This window comes from Cupressus sempervirens, chromosome 4 (assembly GCF_028749045.1).
Source record: "Cupressus sempervirens isolate cs-2001-9-10 chromosome 4, ASM2874904v1, whole genome shotgun sequence".
Taxonomy (NCBI): domain Eukaryota; kingdom Viridiplantae; phylum Streptophyta; class Pinopsida; order Cupressales; family Cupressaceae; genus Cupressus; species Cupressus sempervirens.
Genome location: NC_143121.1, coordinates 715,825,669 through 715,847,186, shown reverse-complemented (window position 1 = coordinate 715,847,186; position 21,518 = coordinate 715,825,669). Strand labels below are relative to the sequence as shown.

Sequence of the window (21,518 nt, the reverse complement as noted above, 5' to 3'; positions counted from 1 at the left end):
GCTTAGCCACAAGGCTAAGCAATAGAAAACTCACCAGGGACTCAAATCATTGCCTTACCAAAAATAGGGCCAACCAAGTGAGGAGAGAAACCGCCAAGCTTTAGTACCCATGGGGCCAAAAACAAAAGACAAACACTTTCGCCACATCAAATTTCCCAAGCATGCGCAGGGACTTCCACGAACTAGGCCCAAAATCATCAAATGACTTCCAAACAACAGCGAAAACAACATTCCTACAAACCATAACAGCTTTGGCCTCCCTCATTACTATTTTCATCTGCATTTTCATCAGTTTCCTCTCCATTAGGGGCCTCTACAAAAGCTTCCCTGTAACCAAAACCTTTAGATTTGAAACTTCTGCTCCTCTTGCTCATAGCCAAAAGATTATCCTAAATATGTTATTAGCATACATGGTTGTCTTTTCTCAATTGCTAGTTTAAATGTCTTTAACATATCATTATGATTGATTGTAATTATTTTAATGTGGGACTTGTACAACAAATTTATGGTATTTATTTAATTGCATTGAACATGACGACACATAATCCATTTGGGCCTACTACTTTCCTTTCAGATTTCTAAGTTTTGATCACCACTACCTTCAACGTAGGTATAGTGAAGAAATATAATAGGATCAGAACAATGTTATAGAGACAACCATCTCAGGTATAAAATATAACTCTTGCAGCTACATGTCACCAATATTGAGGCCATTTAACCTAGACATTTTTCATTGGAGGACAATCTGAGATGCAAGGATGAAGTTCTGTTATACTTACTATTTATAGTATGTCAGTTGGGCCAGGTTGGTATCATTAGTAATGTGGGAATTGTACAAAAAAATTATGGTATTTATTTAACCGCATTGAACATGACAACACCTAATCCATTTGGGCCTACAACATCCCTTTCAGATTTCTAAGTTTTGATCACCACTACCTTCAACGTAGGTATAGTGAAGAAATATAATAGGATCAGAACAATGTTACAGAGACAACCATCACAGGTATAAAAGATAACTCTTGCAGCTACATGTCATCAATATTGAGGCCATTTGGCCTAGACATTTTTCGTTAGAGGACAAACTGAGATGCAAGGATGAAGTTCTGTTATACTTACTATTTATTGTATGTCAGTTGGGCCAGGTTGGTATCATTAGTAGATCATAGATACTATCTTATCGATGGTAATTGTTAATACCAACTAGAGCTTTTAGTAATCAGTTGTGATTATTAATTTATTTTATAATCAAGTTGAGTTATAGAATTAAATTAAAAATATTTAACTTTATTGATATGGGGACTTAAAGTTAAAGGGGAAGTTTGTCGTCGGTAGAAATTGTGTCAACCGACTGGATTGTCATCGGTGTTTCTGCAGCCGACTGGATTGTCGTCGGTGTTTTTGTAGCTGACGGAGTGATTGTCGTCGGTGTTTTTGGAGCTGACGGGATGATTGTTGTCGGTGCTTTTGTAGCCAACGGGGTGATTGTCGTCGGTGTTTCTGTGTTTCTGTTATTCTCGTCGGTGTTTCTAGTTTCAGTTTTAAGGAGATTTTAGATTTGTGAAGTCTCATTCTGACATAAATTGCAAAACAAGGCATTCATTTGGCAAGCATTGTAGTGGAGGCCATTGAGGGTTTAAAATATTTGCAAAATCTTAAGGTAAGCAAATGGATGCCCTTTAGCTTCTGCTATACTATTCTGTGCATTTAGCTGCATGGTGGGCATTTGTTGATATTGTTATCGTTAAAGAATGGTGCATAAGCTCAGTGGATACTGGTTGTATACAGTTGCATATTCATTGTAAGACACTTCACATTATATTTCTGTGTTTCTTCATATCAGTCAGCTGGGAATGTTCTATCTCTGTGCAAATATCCATATATTTCCAGACATTTATGTAAAGTTTGTCACCAGATTTTAATTTATTTGCAGACTGATGCTCAGTTGTGTTGTAGGTATGATCACTAATGCCAATGAACATGATTCGCTTCCAAAATCTGCAAAATTTAGTGTAGTAATAACAGAGATAAAACAATATTAGTGAACTCAGAATTTTCTTTGATCCTTTGATGTGCTTGCATTAATAGATTTCGATGCCTTGTTTACTTCGGGCAGATAGGATATATATCAAGTGGAAAGGGTGTGGGGATGAATGGTCATGTCTCCTAATGGAGACATGGACATTCATACTCACACCCATTCGGTGGTAACTAATCTTCATGATTTGTTACGGATTTAAATCAAATTAATCAATGTATTACCAATCATTAAATCTGCGGCCTGATATAAAAGATAGATTGATCATGATCTAAATATCAAAGAAATGAAAACTAGTTTTGATCATGCCTTAATGATCTCAGAAAATATATATGTCATCAGTTTTAACTGTGAATATCACAGTTATTGTGAGACTGAAGCTACACGCTTTAACAATTTATAGAGGTTGCTGGGATTTGGCTTTGGTGATCTTAAGAATAAAACATTGGAAAAAGGAACCAATGATGGGCATTGCTGTGTATTTTCCTGAGTTTTGTTTCTGCAATTTCAGATGATATATTATTCTGAGAACAGTTCAATTCATTTTCAGATATTAACTTCTGGATGTCAATATCCATCTGCTGTTTATTATTCCCTATTAAAAAGTGGAGTTCCAGATTAAGATTGCCCAAGGTTTTACTCTCAGCTTTGTAGAAGTCTTTGCCAGATACATTGAACAGTACATCTAGACAACTGAGAAAAAGAGGCCAGATTGCTAGCATTCTTTCCTGGTAATTTCAGCCATGAATATTGTAGGGTGCAACCATGGTGTAATTTCTTCTTATATTCCTAGTTGTACCTAAAAGTGCTGATCCGGGGTTGTAAAACTGATGAGAGAAATAACAGCTGTTTGCTCAAGGGGTGAAGATGGTAAATTGAGTGTGGATGAATGCACTTTAAGAATTAAAACATTCTCTATAAAACATTCTCTAATCTTATGTTTGAAAATCAATCACACAACCTACTATAATTGAAATACATGCACTCATCTAAACTGAATCAGAAGTATTGAAACACTCTTCTTTGAAATGAAAACCCTTCTCATTTAAAACAATAAACACCCTGAGTAAATGTTGAAACTTAATAACAAAGGCTAATTCCTATGTCCAGCAAACAAATGAAACACTCTTATGATTAATGACACAACAATCCCAAACTACTTCACACTTGTCTGTAATTATTGCCTTTTAAATTATTCTTCTCAGATTGTTTTCCACTTCACATTCTTTTAATCAAAGACACCAAGCAAATGTTTCTGCTTTCTGTCACTGTTGTGACAGGAAGTAGAACAATGTATAAAAGACAGAAATTCCAAACACATAGTTGTATTCTGATTACTGTAATATCACACAGAAACCATACATTTACCGCATAATTAATTTGAAGCTCAATTAAGGTGTTTTTACAACTAGAAATCAGAATGTGGATGGATATTATTACGATAATAGATAGCTTCTATTATTAGTTAATGGTTATTTATTTGTAATCGTTTGTAAATATTAGAATATTTCTAATATTTCTAATAATAGTTCAATTCTTTATGCTCGTTTTTTAAGGGAACATTGTTCATTCTTCTTGTATATATTGATCTATTTATCATTGTTAATATCAAACAAATAATTACCAATTACGTCATAATATAGTATCAGAGCAAGGTCAAATTTTTTTGAAAATAATAATAATTTCCTGTTGAAATTATTTGAGCTATATTTTTGAATTTTTTTTTTTCTTATTTTATCTACTTCATGATACCAAGTTTCGGCTAGGGTTTTGATACAAGATGTGCAAATCACAACTGGAAAATCGCAATTTCCTATATATTTTCACTTTTTTTAGGATGAGTTTTCTGCCCTCTTCTTGCGATTTCCAGACGTGATTGAAGGCTTCAAATCATCTGATTTTTAGCAGTTAACAAACGTCACTTTTTGTAGGGGTTTTTATAGACGTTTTTCCAGATGTCTCTTGCAGCCGATACTCTTTATTGCGTGGCTGATACACCAGTTTTGGTGTCAAATCTGCCATCTCTAGCAAAATCTATCCATGCACGCTTATCTTTGAAACAAAAATGAATGTTTTCTACCTACACTCGTTATTTTTCTACGATTTTTTCCCTCACTGGCCGTCGAATAGGGTTTTCTTTGAAAACACTAATTTTCTGGGAGCAATTTTTTTTTTGATTACAAGTTCTTGGGTGTGTTTTTTGAGATATGGGAGCATCTCAAGAAACGTCATAAGACTTCAGACAAAAGCAAAGCCTTCTTTCTCAAGAACACTTTGTTTTCTATTATCATGGATGAGCAGAAATCGCTTTAGAAACAGCTGAATAGGGTTCGAGACATCTGTAATTAGTTGCTTGCCATTGGACGCAAGATGGAGAAAGAGGACATTGTGTTCATAACCCTTAAAAGTTTGCGCAAGTCCTACGGGCATTTTATCGAGACTCTCAACATCACTTCTACTGGTGTTGATTTGAAGTTCACAGATCTCCGCACACTTTTGCTTCAACAAGATAGGTTGAAACAATAGTTTGGTAGCAGTTCTAGCTCTACCTCGATAGAGAAAGCCTTTGTTGCTAAATCCTTTCAATAGGATAAAGGCAAGTCTCTACAGTCTTCTTTGCAAAATTCCTCTGCTCCATCTTTAGAAGGCTCCAAGAAAAAGAACATTCAATGCAACTATTGCCACAAGTATGGTCACATGAAGGTTGAATGTCAGAAACGCGTAGCTGCCCAATCTCAGAACGAGGTTGGCAGCCCGAAGCAAATAGTGCAACGCACCCTGATCAAACAAAATTTGCCTGTTACACCTTAATGGCTAAAAAACCTGCAGATCATGTGAAGTCGTTTACCTGGTACATTGATTTAGTTGCCTCTTGTCATTTCACCCACTGTATAGACTGATTCAATGGCTACCAACCTTATTCAGATTCTGTTATTTTTAGTGGCAGAGAAGAGTACACCGTTGTCGGTAAGGCAACATTCAGATTCTGTCTTCTGGGAGAAATCCCATTTTCCTCGATGTGTACTAGGTTCCAGGGATGGAACTAAATCTACTCTAAATTAGTTAGTTGTTGCGACACTCTCCATAGTTGGATGTCATCTTTAGTTCACATTAGTTTACCATCACTAATAGGGCAATTCAGTCTATCGTTGCAATAGGTCTCGAGGATCATGTTCTTTTTCAACTTATTGGTTCTAGTGATTCTTGGAACTTAGGTATGAATGCTCAGTGGTCTTCAATCAACACAATTTGGCATCAGCGCTATAGGCACTTAAATTTGCATTATCTGTAAATATTCTGCAAATTCTATTAGAACTGACTGATATAAAATCTTCTTTGAACTAGAGTTGAAGTTGATCAATTCTGAACAATATATTCGACCTTCTTAGTGATATATATATATATATATATAGGGCACCCAAGACTCATGTCCTAGGAATGGACATAACTCTTCCTAGGTCAACCTACAAACCAAATGGCTAAATTAACCCAGATCACTGTCTCATGCATAATTATGATTAGTTAGTAATTCTACTAACATACAATGTTATATTAAGAACTAAATCATATGCTCTAGAGACGTCGATCAGGCATAAGCCATAAGGTATTAAATATGTCGAATCCTTCAAAGGATATTAATGCTCTGCTAGACCTATAAGGCCTGCACTTCAGACCATTATATTAGTTGAGTTATATTAGGATTAACACTCCCTCTTAACTTGATAATCATAATGAGAGATAACCATATTTAGCATCATCAATTATGATGAATAGGAAAGATTGATACTCTATATCTATTTGAATCTTCAAAGCATGCGGTATTACTAAACACATGATACAATGTTATATTACCACATCTACTGTGATACGACTTATCGCTTATATTTATGATAACAATATTGCAATGAATACAATATACATGATAATATCTAGAGAATAAATATATTCTTCATTTATCCAAGTTGTGACTCATAGGTACTGGTATTCCTTTATCACAACATGATCCTGAGTTAAGATATAGCAGAACACAGGGTAAACTCCAGAGAATAATAAAATTCTTCCTTTATCTAAATTGTTATTTATAGACATAGCAATGTCTACTTCACACTGTGATCTTGAACTCATCTAGATCTTATAGTAGAACTCTATTATTTAGCACATTATCTAAGAGATCGTCATTTCTCATAATGTCATTCATATAAGTGTTCATTATCTTAGAGATCATCACCTGTAAAATAATGAATAGAAATGGTGGAGCCCATAACAGTCAATAGCCTAATAGTAAAATTATTTTATTAATAATTTAAAGAATCCAAATGAATTATAATTCAACCATACCAAGTCTTTTCCTGAAGTGATCTATCTTCACTCTAGAGAAAGGTTTGGTGAGAATATCTGTTGTCTGATCTGCAGTCCAAATGTATTCTAATTTTACAGTATTCTTGTCTACCATATCCCTTACATAATGGTAAGGAATTTTGATATGCTTGGTCCTGTCATAAAAATTGGATTCACTCAAAGCTTGATGGAAGTCTGATTATCACAATGAATAATCATAGTATTCATGGCTTGCGCAAATAATCCCACGAGTAACTTTCTAAGCCAAACTGCTTTCTGGGAGGCCATCGCTGCTGCAATGTATTCGACTTTTGTGGAACTTTGTGCTACTGAAGACTGTTTTCTGCATATCCAAGATATCATTGCTGATCCTAAACTAAACAACATCCTGAAGTACTTTTTCTGTCTTTAACACTTCCACCCCAATCTAAGTCCGTGAATCCATGTAAATCTAAGTCAACTTTCTCATATTTGAGCCCAAGATTAAGAGTGCCTTGTAAGTATCTCATAATATGTTTGATTGCAACTAGGTGAATCTCCTTTGGCGCACACATTGACTTAAGGCATTAACAACATAGCAAATATCGGGTCTTGTATTTACCAAGTACATAAGAGACCCAATCATTTGGCTGTAGAGAGTAGAATATATGGAAGGTGATTTTGTTGTTGCTTCTTTAAGTTTGTGTAGATTAGTTTCCATTGGAGAAGACATACACTTGGAATTCCACATTCCAAATCTCTTCAAAATATCTAATGTATACTTCCCTTGAAGTAATGAAGGGGTCCCAAATCTTTCATCTCGAATTCTCTGATTAGATCTTTTTTGCATTGATCTATGAGATAATCATCACCTTTTATTAGTAAATCATCAATATATAGTATCAAAATTACCATATCATCTTTATCCCTTTTATAATATAGATTCGGATCAGCTTTGTTCTTGGAGAATCCTAAGCGGGTGAGATACTTATCAATTTTTTCGTACCAATCCCTTGGAGTTTGTTTAAGCCCATAGAGAGCTTTCTTGAGCCTGCAAACAAAAACTTTAGGGTCATGAGTTTCAAAACCTTCAGGATGTTCCAAATATACCTCTATTGTAATCTTTCCATTCAAGAATGCTGTTTTTACATCCATCTGATGTACTTTCCTTCCCTTGTATGCTACAATGGCTAGGACTATTCTTATAGAGGTGTATTTGGCAACAAAAGCAAAGGTTTCTTCATAATCAATCCCTTTTTTCTGGGAGAATCCCCTAGCTACAAATCTGTCTATAGATTTTTCAATGCTACTGTCAGTAACGTGCTTTATTTTAAATATCCATTGGGAAGAGACAACAAATTTTCTTTCAGGTCTTCGAACAATTTCCCAAACATCATTTTTCATAATAAATTGGTATGCTTTTGTCATAGCATCTTTCCAAGCTGTATGTTTAATAACATCTAAAACATTGGTTGGTTCTAATTTAGACAAATCATTCATGTTTGTTGTATAAGTAGAAAATCTTTTGGGTCTTTTGCTTTCTCTAATTGTTCCCGATGGTGAAGTGAAGTCTTGTGCTTTCTTTACTGTTTTTATTGCCCAAAGTGGTCTTTTCTCAGAATTTTGAGTTTCTTCAAGATTATATTTTGAATTTCATCTTGTTCTCCCGCTGAGACTCAGTTTCAATATTTCTTTCAGAACTAGGTAAAGGAGAGGGTTTTTCAAAACTTAGGGCTCTTTTGAATGCTAAATCTTCTTCAAAAATTACATCTCTACTAAGTTCAATATGTTTCTAACTAGGTATGAAAATCCTATATGCTTTAGATGTTTCACTATACCCTACAAAAATACCTTTCCTCTTGGAGGGTTCTAACTTAGTTCTCTTTTCATATGGAACATGGATATATACAAGGCACCCAAAAATCCTAAGATGACTTATATTCGGTTTAACCTTAGTAAAGACTTATTCAAGAGTTTTATCTCTAAGGTAGGAGTGAGGACTTCTGTTTTGAATATAGACAACAATACAAGAAACTTCTGCCCAAAGATAATATTCTAGATTTTGATCAAATATCATAGCTCTTGTAGCTTCTATAGTTGTTCTATTCTTCCTCTTTGCTACCTTGTTTTGTTGAGGGTTATATGGAACGGTATACTCCCACTTAATTCCTGTTTCTTTAGAAAAACTTTTAAACAAATCTGAGGTGTATTCCCCTCCATTATCCGTTCTAAGAGTTTTAATTTTATGTCTTGATAAGTTTTCAGTTAAGGTTTTAAATTCTTTAAATCTCTTTAGGATTACTTCTGATTCTTTGCATTTTAAGAAGTAAATCCAACTTTTGCTAGAGAAGTCATCTATGAACAGAATATAATACCAGAATCCTTCGAGAGAAGGAACAGACATAGGTCCACATAAATATGAGTGGATTAATTCCAAAACATTGTTAGTTTTTCTAGTGCTATGATGAAATGAACTTTTGGTGTTCTTACCCAGAGCGCATCCTTTGCATATGCTTTAGTGATCTTTATTTAGTTTAGGTAAACTAGTAACCATCTTTTCCATAGTTGATAAAGTTTTGAAATTTAGATGTCCTAACCTTCTTTGCCATATTTCATTTATATTCGCAGCTTCATGAATTAAGGCTTATATAGATCGACTAGGTTCTAAATTTGATTCGTACAAATACCCATTTCTTTGACCAATCAATTTTGCTTTCTTAATTGAGGAGTTCTTAGCCCAGGTTATTACTTTACTGTCCATCAATGCAACATTATGTCCATCATCTTCAAGAATTGTAACAGAAATTAGATCTCTTTTTATTTCTGGTACACAGAGCACTCCTTTGAGAAGAAGAGAATTTCCCGAGTTTAGTTTCAATGTGCAATTTCCAATTCCTTTGACGGAATGTGCTGAATTACTACCAATGGTGACTTTGCGATCAACCTTGTCTGATATAGAGTGTATTGCTTCTTTGTATCCTATAACATGTCTAGAAGATCCACTATCAATCACCCATGCTTTACTTGAGACTCGATTTGATAGTGACGAATAAAATACACAATTCTCAGGATCATAGTTATCTTCTTCCCTAGTAATATTTGTACAGTTCAGTTGTTGTTTAGATTTCTCAGGGCAATTAGATCTGTAGTGTCCAAACTTTTCACATCTGAAGCATTTTATTTTGGATTGATCTTTCTTAGGTTTTTCTTTCTTTTGATTACCTCTTTTCTTCTTGAAATACTTCTTGTTTCCTTTAGAGGAGTTTGTATTAAGAACATCAAGTTCTTCATCTTGCATTTTCAATTTCCCTCATTTCTTTAGTTTTTTGGATTCTTCTTGATGACAATCTCCCTTAAGTCTATTGAATTTAGGAAGTTTATCTTTGGCACTTACTCTTTCTGCGAAAGTTTCCCTTGAATCTGGTAATCCAGCTATAGCCATCAGTGTTAGTTCCGTGTCATTAATGATGGTTTCTATACTTGCAAGTTCATCTCTTAGGTTGGCCACGCTTAGGAAGTAAGAATTCATCGATTCTCCCTTCTTTATTTGTATGTAATTTAGCTGCGTTTTTAGTGCGAGAACTCTAATTGCATTGTTAACCTCATATGCATTTAGTAATGCAGTCATCATAGCAAATGCTGTTTGATGTTTAGTTAGCATGGGTACTATATCATTTTTGACTCCATCTAATATGATTTGAATGACTTTCTTATTTCCTTTACTCCATACAGTAGGTTGTCTGGATGCTGAATCAACAAATTATTTTACATCATTCTCTTCAAAAATCATCATGATTCTGAATTTCCAAGCATCAAAATGTTCTTTCCCATCAAACCTGTCCTCGGGTCTGATTGTGTATGCCATTGAAGATAGGAGATTGATGCTAGATATAATTTAAGTCTGATTATTCAATTTGCAGAGCCTAGGTTCGACTACCAGAGCTCTGATACCATGTAAATATTTTGCAAATTCTATTGGAACAGGCTGATGTAAAATTTTCTTTGAATTGGAGTTGAAGTTGATCAATTCAGAATAATATATTCGACCTTCTTAGTGAGATACAAATTCTGCAATAAAATTGAATGAGGTAGAGGATGCTAAAGGAGCAGACTTGTTGTTTGTTTGTGTGTCCTTTATGCACATCCCTATCTCACATATATAGGGCACCCAAGACTCGTCCTAGGAAAGGACATACTCTTCCTAGGTCGGCCCACAAACCAAATGGCTAAACTAATCCAAATCCACGTCTCATGCATAATTAGGATTAGTTAGTAATTCTACTAATATACAATGCTATATTAATGACTAAATCATATGCTCTAAAGAGATGCCGATCAGGGAAAATCCATAAGGTATAAAATATGTTGAATCCTTCAAAGGATATTAATGTTCTGCTAGACCCGTAAGGCGTGCACTTTAGACCATTATATTATTTGAGTTATATAGGATTAACATTATCTCTCGTAGCTTGCTTGGGAAAAGCTTGTACTCGATTTGCCAAAGATTCAGAGTCAACATCTTGGAGTTTTTGATGCATGCCAGGCTGGGAAGCAACATCACACCTTTCACTGGTGGCGATTCATGGTGATCTTCTTAGGTACTTTAGTTTGTTCACTTTGATATCTGTGACCCTATGGCCACTCCTTTTCTTGGGTCCATGTATTTTCCATTGTTTTTTGATAATTTCAGCAGAAAAACTCAAGTATATTTTCTTAAAATGAAATCAAATGTATTTCTTGTATTTTAGAAGTTTAAACCTTTAGGTGAAAAAGATTTTGGGAAATCTATTATTACTCTTAGGTTAGACAATGGTTGGAATTTTGTTCTAATGAATTCTTTAGCTTTTTGGATGCTCATGGCATCAAATGCTAGTTAACCAGACCCCACACACCACAACAAAACATGAGGTTGAACGTTCGGAACATAACAATCATGGAGATGGATTGATCTATGCTCAAATCCAGACATATTCCGAAGAAGTTTTGGTCAAGAGAAGCTGACATTAGAGGTTATCTTTTGAACTAGTCACTTATAGTGGTGGATAAAGGTATGATTCCTGAAGAGGGTTGGTCAGGTTGCAAGCCCGAAATCAACCACTTGAAGGTTTTTGGCTCTCTTGCTTTTGTTTGGATCCTAGATACAATAATCTTCACAAAGCCTACCACTTGAATGACACTGAGACATCTGGTCTCATGTATAGTCGTGATGTAGTCAGTCATGTGCAATGAGGACCATTCCTGCCTATTTCTCCTGTTCTTGATCCATTAGACCAGCCTATAAAGGTCCATGATTTGGGAGTTAGGTTTTCCTTAGGTCCACGTGATGGAAGGGATCTAGGAGCCCCTGTAGGTCTAGTTATACTAGTGATCCCTATACAAACACCTCCAACTTCTGCTTTAGGATCACCTAGATTTTTAGATGCTTCACTTGAGTTTGATCCAAATTCTTCTGATGAGGAACCTGATCATAGAGTATGTCCTGATACCAATGTTGGTCATTCTCCTCTCTGGTCTAAGTGGTGGGTTAAGACACTTGTTGATCTTTGAGACGATGATCTCATTGATGGGAGAACTGCTCGAAAAAAGAGTAAACATATAGAGTTAGTTAATTTTTCTCTAATCGCCAACATACACAGTGTGTTTGAACCTTAAACATATTTTGAGGCTAAAGGAATTCCAGAGTGGGAATAGGCCATGACACTTGAACACTAGAGCTTGCTAAAGAATAACATCTGGGTCCTTTTTGATCTTCCACTAGGGAAGAAACCCATTGGCTGCAAATGGGTTTACAAAATCAAATACAAATTTGATGGTACTTTGGATTAGTACAAAGCTCGTTTATTGCGAAGGGCTTATCTAAACGTCAGGGCATTGATTATGAGGAGATCTTTGCTCCTACTACAAAGATTAGCACAATCAAATTAGTCTTAGCCATGAAAGCACAATTTGGTTGGAAGGTCCATTAGATAGACGTCAAGAGTTCTTTTTTGAATGGTGATCTTCACGAAGAGGTCTACGTGACGCAACCTCCTAGTTTCAAGGTTGCTGGTAAAGAACACCAGGTTTGTAGATTAGTGAAAGTCTCTATGGCTTAAAGTAGGCCCCTCTGGCATGGTACATGAAAATTGATAAGTACCTTAAGCATCAAGGCTTCTAGAGGAGTTCTTCAAACTCAAATTTGTACATCAAGACTCGTGGCAGTGACATCATCCTTCTGGTTATTTATGTGGATGATCTAATATCATTGGCAGTTTGACGTCTTTGATTCAAGGAATCAAACATAATTTATGCCATTCTTTTGATAAGATTGACCTTGGGCTTATGCATTATTGCTTAGGTGCTAATGTTTGGCAATAGTCTTTTGGTATGTTCATCTCTTAGTCTGAATATGCCAGGGATTTGTTAGGCAAATTCCGTATGCAGGATTGCAATCCTGCATCTACACCCATGGAGAAAGGTCTCAAGTTATCAGCCAAGTCTGATTCTCCTCCCGTTGATGATACTACATACATGCAACTAGTAGGCAGCCTCATCTACCTCTCTGCTACTAGGCCTGATATCAGCTTCACAGTCAGCTACGTCTCACACTTTATGATAGGTTCCAAGGTTGATCATTGGATGGCAACAAAGTGTGTGCTTTGTTATGTGAAGGGCACTATAGATTATGGACTTTTTTACCCTTAGAGTCCTCATCGTAGACTCAGTGGTTTCACAGATTCAGATTCGGGCAGGCTCTGTTGACGATAAAAAGTCAAGTTCTATATATTTGTTCAGTTTGGGATCTGGTGTTGTCACATGGACCGATAAGAAGTAACAGACAATTTCTCTCTCCTCCATAAAGGTTGAATACAGAGAGACTCTTAAGGTAGGATGTGAAGCTGTTTGGCTTCGTCGGATGCCTGGGGATATGCAAATGTCACTAACAGGACCAACAACTTTGTTTGTTATCAAATTAGCACGAAATCCAGTCTTCCATGAACGAACAAAGCATGTGGATGTTCACTGTCACTAAATACGACAATTGGTTGAAGATGGGAGATTAGACTTGTGGTATGTTCCTATAGCGGATCAAAATGTAGACATTCTCATTAAGCCTCTTGGTCCTAATAAGTTTGTCAAACTCAGAGGACTGCTTGGTGTTGTGGGTAGATTAACCATTAAGGGAGGGTATTACGATAATAGATAGCTTTTATTATTAGTTAATGGTTATCTATTTGTAATCTATTGTAAATTTTTGAATGTTTCTAATGTTTAGGTAGCATCTAGATAACTGTTAGTTTTCTATTAGCTAGAATAGAATGTTTCTGTTCTTTACGATCGTTTCCTAAGGAAACGTCGTTCATTCTGCTTGTATATATTGATCTATTGATCATTGTTAATATCAAGCAAATATCTACCAATTACTTTGTATTAGATATCAAACTGAGACTGAAATTAAGTGCAAACTGTGATGTAGTCTACTGTCTGCTTTTAAAACGATTAAGACGTTAATTCTACGAGTATAAATAATCTGACAGATAAATATGAATCATTTAATGTAGCAGATTATGCTAGTGAATGGATTGGTAATACAACGAATTCCGCAAATGAATGACAGGTGAATACAACGAACTGGCTGAATTAAACTATAAACTTCCACTACTTCAGATCATGCATTTGCAACCAGAGAGAGAGAGAGAGTAATAATTGAAACAACAACTTTTTTCATATATTATCGAGGTAAGTTCAATTTAACAATTCCATACATATATGCTGCTTTTGAGTTCAAAACCATTAATTTTGTCTTTATACAAAAGAAAATAACCTGTCTACCAATCAGTCTTAGGGCTGCAGGCTACAAAATCAAAACAGTTTAACAGTCTTGAAGTCATCAGTCTTGAACAAACAAACAATTTAAGGCCACGCGAAAACCTTTGTTAAAAAATAGATCACTATCATGTTGTTCTCATATCCACATGTCCTGTGTGCTAAGCACTGCTTCCTTTGAGTACCTGCTAGAATTGGTATATGTTATTAGTGTTGGTGCCTTGTTTGTTTTTCTTTCACATACCAATTCGTCATCTTATTGCTTTGTTTCTTCTTAAGTGCAGTATATATTATGCCATTGGAACGTTCTTGATGGTTTCCTGTTGAGTTACAAGCTTTTATCACATTGTCATACCTAATTTACAATTAACACTTGCTTTTTCACTTGTAGGGAGAGGATCTGGATTTTGCTTATGAAAGTATTTCTGCATTTTCTAGCAGGAGAACCAATCAAGAAGCTGTTTTGGGGACAGAGGAATCTCTGACAGAAATCAGGTATATCTGGTTTAAAATATATTATTTTCAGGAGGTATCATATTGAATAATATTTATACTAAGAACACAAGTGAATCCTTTAGGATAAATAAACTTTTGTTGATGCTGTATTTTGTTACTAACTTTCTCTTGTCTATGCACATGAACGTGCAGTGAAATATAAAGACTTTTTGGTGATTGACAATATGTTAATACAAGCTAGCTATTTTGAGGAAAATAAATTGTGATATCTATATTAGAAGTGGCATTGATGCCTTTTTTGGCTGCCGGTACTCTCTTTTATGCACATGAGAATGTCAATTTAATTTAGAAACATTAGGAAGATTACAAATATGCTCATACAAACCTTTTGTCTTTATCCTGAGAAGAGTGAATTCTCCATAGGTGTTATTTTGTAATCACAGTTTCAATGATGCATCCTAAGTTAGAGACTGTGTTGTCTACGTATGTTGCATAGTGTTGGAATTTATGATTGACTCCTTTGAGATGGCACTTTCTTTGGGCAACTTCATTTAATGTTCGAGAATAACCATTAAATTCCTTAGAAAGATAGAATCCTGGATAAGGAGGAGGATTAATTGGATTCTGCATGAGTACTCCAAGAAGTTGTCTGCTTTGGTAATCAGCACCACTATTTTGTTTCCATGGAATATGCTGGGCTTCATAATTGTACTGGTTCAAGTATTCTTGCCAGCAAACATACTTACCTCTCCCATCCTTTCTTCCATTATCCTTTTCCTTGAAAGTAAGGAACCTTGTGCAATCAGTACGAATGATGAATTTAGGAAGATGCATCAATTTTAGAGCAAATGTTTTCAAGCATTTGATGATACCATAAATCTCTTTATCAGAAGAGATCCATTTTTTGACTTTGGCAGGGAAGAATCCACTTGTATATTCAACAATATACTCTTTACCTCCTTCAAGAAAACATAAATGTCCTCCGCATGCATTATCAGAAGCATCTGTATACAAGATAAAATCTTGTGTTGTTGGTACGTACAATGTAGGAAGATCTTGGATTTTCTTTATAGCTTCCTCATTAATTAAAGTCCACTGGGGCTTTCTTTTTGTCAGAAGTTGCTGTAATGGTTCTCGATAAAAACCTCCACCTGGATAGAAATTATTTACATGATTTAATAGTCCTAAGAATCTTTGCAGCTCCTTTGTATTAAGAGGAGCTTGAAATTCAAGGATTTTAGTCTTAATGTGAGGCTGAACCTCAAGTTTACTAAAGTTCACAATCATGCCTAATAACTTACAAGAGTCTGAAGATCATTGAATCTTTAGAGAGGGGCAGAAAAATTCCAGAATTTAAACATATCCTATAAAAAGTTTCAAGATGAGATTTATGCTCATCAATGTCCTTACTCAAAACTAAATTATCATCAATGTAAACACATAAGAAATCTTCACAACCACATAAGATGTTCTCCATCCTTTCCTGGAAGTATGAGGGAGCGTTCATGACTCCGAAGGGCATGACTGTCCATTCACAATGGTCAAAAGGACAGCTAAATGCTGTTTTGTGCCGGTCTTCTTTCATCACCTGTATCTGGTAAAATCCTGATTTGCAGTCAGATGTGAGAAGACTTTTGCGCTAGCAACCTTTTCTAACAAATAAGATATATCTGGAATTGGATAAGGAAAAGGTAGTGTTATTTCATTTAAAGGTCTGTAATTTATGACCATTCTTTTCTTTTCAGATTCCTTATTTACCATAAATGCATAATTATTGAAATCAGATTGAGATTGGACAATGTACTTCCCTTAGCTCCTCAATGGCTTCCTGCATATCTGCATAGTCATGAGCTGGTATTGTAATCTTTTTGCCACGTCTCTTTTTTGCTCCTGGTTGCAGTCTTATCTACATCTTTGGCACTTCCTTATCCCAAACTTTCTGTGGATCTTTAGAACAGACATCTTGGATAATAGCAGCTTTTAACTCTGCAAGTGGCTCAATATTCTGTATCCTGTTAGTAGCTGCAAACTTTTCTGAGACATACACAAGTCTAGGAGTACTAATTTTTTTTCCTTGCAGCATGGACATAATGCTTTTCTTTGTACACCCATAGGGAGTGTATCCATCTATGAAATTACCTCCATGTAACACATCTACAGGCATTTGTTGCATGGGAAAGAAGTCACTTAAAGTTTCTTCCCTCTAACTGGATTGTCTACTGTTGACTGTATTCATCACATTGGAATTCATTTCCTTGGATGTCACAAGCAGTATAAACAGTTTTTTTGTGTCAACTGTTCCCAGTTATCCAAGACTTTTTGTTTATAGAAGGACAAGGAAGTTCCGGTATCTATTTCAACATCATATTGTTTGCCATTAATAATCACTCTGATATATTGAGAAAATTTTCCAGTGAGTAGATGGACTAAGTAGTGTGGTTCTAACGTTGGTGTTGATTCAGGTAAGATAGACATAACCATTCTAACGTTATTAAGATCTTGAATAATAGGAGAAATTGTTCCCTCTTCATCACTATATTCTTCTTCAATCTTGACTGCAAATTGATGGTGATTTATGCCGAAATAGTTAGTTGATGGTTCAGTGGCTTCTTGTAGAAAAAGGTATGGCTCAGATCTCACGAATTGAGGAGGTTCAGTATATGTGATATTGAGAAAGAGCATGAATAATAGGATCAATAACCACATCCTTTTAAGGCTTAAAGAATTTCCTATCTTTTTGTTCATTAGTAACAGGTGTAAATACAAGGGATCTTTGGCATACCCATTATGTGGGCTCTCTTGTCTGGTACATATTAAAATCCTGAAATTCTTATGAAAATTCCTCAAATTCTGGATTTTGTTGAAATGGTGGTTGGTGAGATATAACAGGTGGTTGAAAAGGCTGCACATGTTCAAAGGATCTTCTACCTCTTCCTTAGTTATTCCACAAATTATGTCGTCCTCTCCCTCTATGGGTGTAATTCATCATCAGGGTAGGCATATCTTCATCATCTTCCTCTTCAAGTTGTTGCTCTATCTTTTGCAAGGTGGCTGCAAGATCATCAAGAAGAACATCGTCTTCTTCAGACATTTCTTCTATGACAGGCTCAAAAATGTTATCTTGCATGTATAAATCTTCTTCTTCGTCTGCAACATCCCACCACGCTATTGCAGTAGGATTTCTGTAAACAACTTTGATGACTTTATTGCGACAAGAGCAATCAAGGGCTTTATGACCTGGCTTGTTGCAGTTATAGCAAATGATTTGCTAAGATTGAGGACGTAGATGGGAATGTTTATGGAGATAACGATTTTTTGGAGCACATGAATGCCAGCAAGGAAAAGTGTGAGGCTGAAAACGCACCATTTTGTGCTTCTTGTGTCTATTGTGTAATATGTGCTGAGTTTGGTGAAAGGATTACAACCATAAGTGTCAGGGAAAGAAGGCACAGTTCTCAGTGCTTCCTGTTTGGTGAACTTGTGTTGGTATTTGCAATCATCAATAAATTTTAATATCTGATCTTTAGCAAATTGAATCAGATCGGAGATTGGACATTCTTTTAATATAAGACTTCTCAAATCTAAATATGCCATAACTTTATTAGCTATACTTTATGGCGATCCCTCTTAATACTTTGTTTTAGGCATATTGATTTGCTGCGCATTGGTGAGCTGATACAGAAGTTTTCGAAAATCTTGTAAGTACAGAAATCTTTCAAATCACAACATTTCATTTGTGAAATGTTCTTGATAGTTGTCTCCTTTCTATTAACTAACTCAGGGCAAAATTCTTTGACTAATTCATCTATCAAACAACTGATTGGAACTAATTGAACTTGTTACTGTAGAGTTTGGCTAGTATGTTGATCAACCTTAATCTGAGTAGTAAATTTCTGGTATAGTTTGGCATCCTTTTCTGCATTGCTTTTCCCATTCCACCAAGCTCTAGCAATTCCACATAAATAATTTACAATAAATTTACAAGTGTTTTCTTCATTTATTCCAGACAAAGTACCAATGATTAGAAAGTATTTATCGAACCTTCAATTTTTTGTTTAAGATCTTCATCCGTATCAATATCTGAGTACCAAGGCTGAATATTACAACTTGTTCTCACCATCAATAACCTATGACTTCGTTTTTCTTTCTTCTCAGATATTTGTAGAGAAGTAGGGATTACAAAAGTTTTTTGTTCTGGCTGTTATTCTTGATTAACTAGCTAGTCTAAAGAAGTGGAGAATTTTTGCAGGGAATGATCTACAATGTCAACTCTTTGTGTGAGAGCACTATGATGTTGATTTGTATGCTCAACATGATTTATAACTAGATGTATATCATCTCCATTTTTATGCAGATTGTTCAGTATTTGCTCAGACTGTAATTTTAGTTTACCCCTAAAATCTTTGATTTCAGTAAGACCAGTATGTTGTTCTACAACTACATTTCCTATTTTCTGTATATTTGTATGCATGGTTCCAACTAAATGCTTACAAGACAAAATATCTGTACAAAAATCATCTACATTTTGTTGCAGCTGTTCACGAAATCTAGAGATATATTTCCTTTGTTAGAATTCACTACAGGGCTCCTTTTCTTTGTCTGTCTTGTGCTGGAAAACACATTGAAACATAGAGACAATACCATGTTCTGTTGTGGTCATCTACCATTTTGTTAGTAAGTATTTTCTTGTTCCTTATACCATTTTAAAGTTTCTGTCCTAGGAAAATGATTTATCATGTGACAAAAAGGGTGGTCTTTTGCCTTTTGTTTACCCTTTGTTGTGGCTTGGATAGGTTCAGGTAGATTAGGACTACTCTTTATAGGTGCATCCTCTTCAACTTCTACTACCAAGTGGGATTTTTTGCGGCTACTATTGGTACCACCAGAGGGGCTGAAGGAAGAACATGCATCTTGGAATTGTTCAACAAAAGAATTCAATGTTGGGGAAGAAAGGGATTTAGGTAAAATATCGATGTAGTTTTGAGAGAAATGGTGGAGTTTGGGAGCAACATCTTGCATCCTATTAGGTCTCCATCTTGTTGGGATGTTAGTAGTGTTGACATGTCCCTTTTGTAACTGAACTTCTACATTCTGTGTTTTACCATAAGGCAGGTTGTCTAATATGGCAGGATTATGGGTATTAGTCATGCTATAAAGTGCTTGGATCTGGACTGTGTCGCACTTAAACAGTTTAAACACTTTTAATCCATAAAGTGAGCTGAACACACCCCAACAATTTAAAGATCCATACTTTACTTCAGTGCTAGGCTTATCTCTTGCAGCAACTGTAAGATTTGGATAATATGTGAAAGACACAATTGTTTTTGAAATTTTAGATAAGCTTGACAACTGAAAAGCATGGCTGTAGTTGATGTCTATCACAAAGGGCTAGATAACACACAAGTCTTATATTTTCTGTTATTAACGACCCAATAGTTACTTGTATAGCACCAAAATGAACAAAATTTTCATCCCTATGACTTCGAATATATTTTATCTCTTCAGGAGGGAATATGGGTAGCATTTTGGTTTGAAAAGACTGTCTAGGATCATATTCTAATGCGAGTCTACAACCTTCATTCAAGGAACAGCAAAATGCTTGAAAGTGGATTTGGACAAAAAAATCTTCAATGGACTGTGCTTATAGGCACTCTTTTTATATACATCATCAGGCTTCAGCTGAGCAGGTACGTAGGTACTTACTTGTCTAGCCAGAGTCTTTTCCTCTGTTTGAATATCTGGATTATCTTCATCTATGACCAGATCTACAGCATCTGGTTGTACAGGAGGATCCTTGTATAAGCCTTCCATACAAGCTTCATTGATTCTCTTAGCGACCGTTGGAACTCAACCCTTTTCATTTACAAGTGAGATATGAGATGAGCTAAGACACTTACAGGGGTTTTATGGGAGAAAATACTAAATGTAACAATTCAAGGCTGTAAGAGATAATGATAAAATGATAAAATAATCTCAATCCCAACACCAAAGTGTAACACTACAGAGAAATATTCTTCGCACTTAGCAAATATCTCAAACTTGTGACTAGACATGGATAGATCTGTGTACTCAAGAGGACCTAGACCTTTGACCTGCTCTGATACCAAACTTGAAAACTTGATAAACTTTGAAAACTTGATACTTGATGGGAATACAAAAAACAACGATGGAGCCTATTGGCTGAATGTTTATGACTTCTTACTATAATAAAAAATAAGCTTACAATAGTTCAGACTTATATCCTATTCCACTCTGTTTTTGTTTTGTAGGGAAGATCGCACGATGCACTTATGCAAAGAGCATACACAGAATGGCATAGCTCTAAATACTTAGACCTTATAAAGAGTCTACGACTTGAAAACCTGATGCTGGCAATGCTTCTGCATAGGCTTATTTATGGTAGTTTAGTAGATAAAAGGGATTGGAAAACTGGGGATACCAAGTAGTATTGGTTAAAGGTACTATGTCAGATATCAATTGTTGACAGTGAGGGCCTTGTATAAAGATTCCCCTTTAGTCCCTTTAGTGACTACCTTTGCTGGCAGATGATGAACTAGATACTGGTGATGGGATAGGAGTTAATTCACCATGATCAAATACATTCCCTCCCATGTGAGTGGTCTCCACCCGGCTAATAAATTGAATTGATGATGAATATTCCAGTCTTGTTAGTCACAATCATACTCCAATTGTGGAGAAAAGTAAGACTCGCACAGGAGTTGTAGCTTTCTGATGACGCGTACACATCTCTCTGTTAAGCTCATGATCTGGGTTCACTTTATTTTGGTCAGCATATCTAAAGAAATCCAAAATTGGTCTTGTGCATGGGGCAATACATGTAACGAGCCATGTGAAAAAATGTCTCCTAATTAGATCATGTAACAAAAAATCTTGGTGATTT

At 35.5% G+C, this 21,518-nt stretch overlaps 1 protein-coding gene across 1 annotated transcript in view; it reads left to right on the top strand.

Moving 5' to 3' along the window:
• AUG3 (HAUS augmin-like complex subunit) overlaps positions 1–21,518 on the top strand; it is a 254,323-nt gene that overhangs the window by 46,551 nt on the left and 186,254 nt on the right. The window contains exon 3 of the mRNA XM_089826625.1: positions 14,553–14,656. Coding sequence (XP_089682751.1) covers positions 14,553–14,656 — 104 coding nt within the window. The remainder of the gene's footprint in view (positions 1–14,552; positions 14,657–21,518) is intronic.